At 45.5% G+C, this 5,383-nt stretch overlaps 2 protein-coding genes across 8 annotated transcripts in view; one reads left to right on the forward strand and one right to left on the reverse strand.

The window, feature by feature from the left end:
• Window positions 1-168: 168 nt before the first annotated feature.
• rabgef1 (RAB guanine nucleotide exchange factor (GEF) 1) lies at window positions 169-5,263 on the reverse strand. 6 transcript variants are annotated; one of them, XM_008401972.2, is made up of 8 exons: window positions 5,027-5,263; window positions 3,406-3,590; window positions 3,133-3,335; window positions 2,401-2,567; window positions 1,402-1,483; window positions 1,163-1,295; window positions 802-893; window positions 169-567 (listed from the first exon to the last, which is right to left on the reverse strand). In XM_008401972.2, exons 2-8 carry the CDS (start codon window positions 3,582-3,584, stop codon window positions 239-241), a joined length of 1,185 nt encoding a protein of 394 aa, XP_008400194.1. In that variant the 5' UTR covers window positions 3,585-3,590; window positions 5,027-5,263; the 3' UTR covers window positions 169-238. The 6 variants fall into 6 exon arrangements, with proteins under 6 accessions (XP_008400194.1, XP_008400190.1, XP_008400193.1 ...); XM_008401968.2 differs by having other exon boundaries at window positions 3,406-3,632; XM_008401971.1 differs by having other exon boundaries at window positions 4,975-5,040.
• Window positions 3,626-5,383, forward strand: part of LOC103460007 (uncharacterized) — a 9,185-nt gene continuing 7,427 nt past the window's right edge. Inside the window, exon 1 of one of the 2 annotated variants that reach the window (XM_008401962.2) lies at window positions 3,626-4,041. The gene's annotated coding sequence lies outside the window, so the exon portion shown is untranslated. Of the gene's footprint in view, window positions 4,042-5,306; window positions 5,347-5,383 lie in introns of those variants that run through there. The other variant, XM_017303054.1, reaches the window with a different exon arrangement.

A 5,383-nucleotide genomic window follows, 5' to 3' on the forward strand; every position in this document is an offset into this window, starting at 1 on the left:
GGATGGATGGATGGATGGATGGATGGATGGATGGATGGATGGATGGATGGATGGATGGATGGATGGATGGATGGATGGATGGATGGAGCGAGCGAGCGAGCGAGCGAGCGAGCCGCGGCTTCCTGACCGACTGGCAGAAAATCTGCTCAGCAAATCTGTCTAAGCAGCAAACATGAATTTAATTTGACTTTATTTACAGTTTCACTGGATCCTGTTCTGGGTGAATCAGAACTGTAACTTATGAACTCAGTTCACTGAACCGAACAGAATCGGTTTCTCTCTTGATAAGCGACTGAGGAGTGAAGCGGACCAGGTTGGTGAAGTAGTATCCGTCCTCTCCGGTCATCAGCCGGCTGGGGTTGCAGAAGCGGGTGATGTACTGGATGTTGGACTGCAGCCGCGGCGGGTTGGCCTTCAGCACGATGTAGATGAGCGCCGGCAGGAAGTCGTCGGCGGACGCCGGCTCGTTCTTGGTGATCCTGATGGCGCTGAAGATGTGTTTGCTGCAGCGAGTGATGCAGGCCAGCTTGTCCCGCGGAACGCGCTTCGAGTCCATCTCGATGATGTCTGCAACCAGACCACAGGTTTCCCTGCCTTCAGTCGCAGCGCTGTTGCCATGGTTACCGCTTATTAAAACTGATCATTATGATTTACAGCCATTCAACAAACAATCCCATCGCATTAAACTGGAACAGAGAGGGAACGTTTAGGAATGTAAACCGTAATATCTGGAAAACGAGCCGTAAAGTTTTAGAAATAATCATAATRATTTAGCTGACTGATGGAATCGTCGTTTCTCACCTGTTATGGCTCCGACCACGTTCTCTGACACTTCGGCCGTTTCTTCCTCCATGGACACACACAGCATCTGGACGGTGACCCAGTGCAGCGCCCTGCAGACACACGAGGCTAACCGAGTCAGGCTAACGGCTCAGCGCCCCCTGAGGGATAACAAGGCTCAGCACACTGCGTCCACTGAAGCGCCACTCCGGGGACGCTGACATGCAGTGTGCAGCTGTTCTCATGTGGAAACACGGACCTGAGCTTTAAACTCTGCTGGGTAACAAAATGCAGACAGAAACTTTCAGACGGAGTTTCCTGAGACAAACACGAGTTACACAGGAACTGATGAAGGTGATGCTGAGAGTGATGCAGAGCTGACCTGATCCGGTCTTGGGTTGCCAGGTCCTTCTTCTCGTCGTCCGTGGTTTCTGGGCAGAAGACGCTCTTGTACAGGCGGGTCATGATGTATTTCTCCACCTGGTCCATCACCTGATCCACCGACTCTGACGACCCTGATGAGTGACCCAGTGAGACGCTGCTGCTGCCACCTGGTGGCTGGCTCAGGTCACGCTGATTCATTCATCTAAAATAGTTACCAGGTAGCGTTGCTGCGCTAACCTTTAAAGTGGCTCATGAGGCGATCGGCCAAACTCTGGTAGAAATCCTGAACGCACTCCGACAGCTCATCTGCTCCCAGGTCCTGTCCAGAGCAAACAGAGCGGCTAGTGGCTAACGCAGCTAGCCGCTAACAGCTAACACTGAACTACAACCACACTAATAGCAAGCTGCTAATGCAGCTATCAGCTAACTGCTAGTGCTAAACACACACACAGTCATTCTAGCAGCTAACAGCTGGCAGCTAACGCTGAACTACAATCATGCTCACAGCTAACTGCTGATGCTGAACACACATATTTACTCTAGCAGCTAATGGCTGCAGGCTAGTGCTGAACACAGTCACGTTAATAGCTAGCGGCTCATGCCACTAGCTTCTAACAGCTAATGCTGAACACACAGTCATGCTAATGCAGCTATTGCTAAACACACAGAGTGTCACACTAATAGCTAGTGGCTAACGCTAAGCACACACAGTCACGCTAATAGTTAGTGGCTAACGCTAAGAACACAGTCACGCTAATAGCTAGCGGCTAATGTTAAGGACTCATACAGTCACACTAATGGCTAGCGGCTAACGTTAAGCACACACAGTCATGCTAATAGCTAGTGGCTAACGCTAAGCACACATACCGTCACGCTAATAGCTAGTGGCTAACGTGAAGCACACAGTCACTTACTGCCCATTTAAAAGAACCTTAAACAGACTTTTCATTAAATTAATTTCTATTTTTAAAGTTTTTTATTGATGTGATAAGATTTGAACCTATTAATTGTGATGATCACTATTATTCATGATTAATAATTATTCAAAGAATCGTGAACTAACTTAGTAATCTTAGCTGGTTAGTAAAAATAATTTTTAGCCATTATAATAATGTGATGTGTTATTTAACTGCCAGTGAAATAATAATAACCAGAAATAACGACGTTCAAACATCCATCTGTGTGAAATCTGGGCTGATTAGTTGGTCGGTTGGCGGCCCAGTGGTCTGTCCTCACCTTCTTGCTGGACATGCTGACCAGGAAGGCCCGGCACTGCTTGTGGATCTCTCTGCCGGGTTTGTGAAGGTTCTTCAAAAACTCCACGAAGTCTTTGGACACCTGGTCGGCGTCGAAGCTGGCGCGGCGGCTGACGGACGGAGACGCTGACTTTCCCTCCGGAGGCTCTGATCAGAAAAACACCAGAGATTCATTATCATTCACTTTCTCTCCTTCAGAGTTTCCTGTAAATGGCTGAAACGATTAATAACATTAGTTGCGATTAATCGTAATAAATCAATTACTAAAATTATCAACTAATTTAGATTAACTGTAGAACAGAAATAAAAACAAACACAACCGTACCAGAAATGAAAAGAATTTTGAATCTGTAAGCAAAAAATATTCACCATCAGATGGAAATGATTCCGCTAACTTTCATTGATCATTGATTAATTGCTTATTGCGGCACGCTAGGCCGTAAAACACAGTTATCAAACAAGATGGCCGGCCTGGGTGATGACGTCACCCTGAACTACAGCAACCCAAAGAGTTCATGGTGGAAAATAAATCCAGATTTTCCAGAAATAAAATATTTCTAAACCAATTTATCACCTAAACTGTGATCAGTTGGCAAAATAGATTTATTGCCCCCTTTGTGTCACGCTGTGAAAATAATCCAATGGATCCAATAATCCAATCAGCAGCAGAGTTCAGACGCAGACAGGCGAAGCGGGACGAAGCGAGCAGCACCTTTCTTAGCGGCGGTTCGAGACGAAGGGCTGAAGAACTTCTTCACCGTTGTCACTTTGCGCGTTTTCTCGTTGGTTTTCTTCTCCTCAAACTTTGAGAACGGGGCGAGCGCGGCGTGGCCTGCGGCGGCGTGGCCTGCGGCGGCCGGGCCGCGCGCCGCGTGGCTGCTGGCGTACGCCGCCTCCTCCTCCTCTCTCTGCAACCTGCGGTGGGGAAACGTTGAGCCGGGCGCACTGAGCTCAAACGGCGGCCATGTTCGGCGGCTGCTCTTACTTTTCCGCCAAGGCCCAGTCGTCCTGGATCTGCTTCTGCCGGACCCGCTGGTACTCCTCCCGCCAGCACTTGGAGCACAGGCCCTGCCATGCGGCGTTGCCATAGTAACCGCATCCTTTCTTGCACAGCAGGTCCGACTGGTCGACGTGGATGCCCCGCCGCTCCGTCCGCTGACTCATGGTGGCCTGGAGAGGAAAACGCTCTGCTTGGTTCTTCATTAACTTCCTCTGATGGAAATAAACACAAACACTGAACTTCCTCAGAGCTGCTGCTTCTGCAGGAGTCTGGGGTTAAAGTCTGGCTATTCTAGCCATTCAGGTTATTTTAGACATTTTGAAGAAAAATAACCGCCAGAGAATCTACATTTGTTTGAAATACTTGCTCCTTTTATTTGAATTTAGAGTTAGTCCCGTGTTTCTGTGCTTTTCTTTTACCCGGATGCTCCAGTTTTATCCCACTGAACACAGCAGAGTGTTGCTTTACTGCCATCTAGCGGTGAATGTGCAGAATGCGGCTCGTTTGAACGATGACGTTTTGTTAAAACCGTCTTTAGGACAAAATCTRGGTTTTATTCTCTTCCTTCCTCTTTTGCCAAGTTGGCGCTGGAAAAGGTTGACGGAATGAATAAATGAAAAGGTGAGTTTCCTCAAGTTGTGAATAGTTTTATTCCAAAACGCCTGTTTTGTTTTAGGAAGTGAAAAACCTCCGAATCTCCTGAGGTCACAGAAATGATCAAACATTTCTTTCAATTCCTGCTGTTCATCGTCCCGGTTCCACCGAGTTCAGACTAATCTGATTAACTATGTATCTGATTAACTATGTATCTGATTAACTATGTATCTGATTAACTATGTATCTGATTAACTATATATCTGATTAACTATGTGGCTTCTCAGATTTCTTTGCTTCAATTAAAATTATGTCTAAACTACTTTGTTTTAAATACATAGGTTGTGATTAATATCCCGTTATGTTATAGACATGGTACACAAATGATTCTTAACATTTATCTAAAATAATTGTTACTGATAAAGTCCAGCACCACTGATTTTGTATTAGTTGAATCATTTTACGCTCCTGCAACATAAAATGTTTCTTAAAGCTAAAAGTAAAATAACAGTTTGTCAAAAACGGGTCCAGATGATTGAGGCACCAAATATGAGCTTTTTTATTCTCCTGTCAACCCGCAGAGATCCAAAAATCAGAGTTAGGATGGAAAACTAACATCAGCTGAAGCTGGTCAGAAGAAACRAAATAAAGTTAAATTCTCCAAAAATCCGGCTGCCAGAAGGATAATTAATGAAAATGCTATTAAACGTGATTTAGTCAATAAATGATCCATTTAAATCTGATGAGATCTGCATTGTGATTGAGTTAAACTTATTACACCTTATGGATAACCTGTGATTCGTCGCTTGGTGAATAAATCCGTCATRTTTCTGACTTCGTTCATTTGCTCGTCTGGGACATTTTTGCTACAAACTGCGAGTCTTCAGGCGGCTAACAGCGTTAGCAGCTAGTAAAGAGCCTGACGGAGCCCAACGGTCCGCTTTACGGCCGGATACTCACATTGGGTCTGGACTGAAACGTTATAAAGCCGTTGATCCGCTTCGTTACTCACCTGCTATGTTTTCACCGACAAACTGAACGAACCAACTCCCCCTCTGCGTCCCTGACCGATGACGTAGCACGCTTCGAAGAGGCGCGCAATGACGTAATCGCGTTGAGCGAAGCACGTCTGATGGTTTCCGGCCCTGAAATGTCTGTTTGTCGGTCAAAGCAGCTTCACAAATACTTGTTTTAAACTAATCAGCAGTGGTGGGAAGTAACGAAGTACAAGTACTTCGTTACTGTACTTAAGTACAGTTTTTGTGTATCTGTACTTTACTTAAGTAGATTTAATAATGAATACTTTCTACTTTTACTCCACTACATTTTACAGTAAGTATCTGTACTTTCTACTTCACTACATTTCTAC

This window comes from Poecilia reticulata, unplaced genomic scaffold, assembly GCF_000633615.1.
Source record: "Poecilia reticulata strain Guanapo unplaced genomic scaffold, Guppy_female_1.0+MT scaffold_155, whole genome shotgun sequence".
NCBI classification, from domain to species: domain Eukaryota; kingdom Metazoa; phylum Chordata; class Actinopteri; order Cyprinodontiformes; family Poeciliidae; genus Poecilia; species Poecilia reticulata.

Bases quoted from the DNA above. Each gene is read 5' to 3' on its own strand.
- rabgef1 (XM_008401968.2), bottom strand. From the start codon at position 3,623: ATGAAGAACCAAGCAGAGCGTTTTCCTCTCCAGGCCACCATGAGTCAG. The intron at 1,484-2,400 runs GTGAGGACAGAC...TGCTCTGGACAG, and splicing joins TCAGCATGTCCAGCAAGAAG to GACCTGGGAGCAGATGAGCT. The intron at 568-801 runs GTGAGAAACGAC...GTCTGGTTGCAG, and splicing joins CGTGGTCGGAGCCATAACAG to ACATCATCGAGATGGACTCG.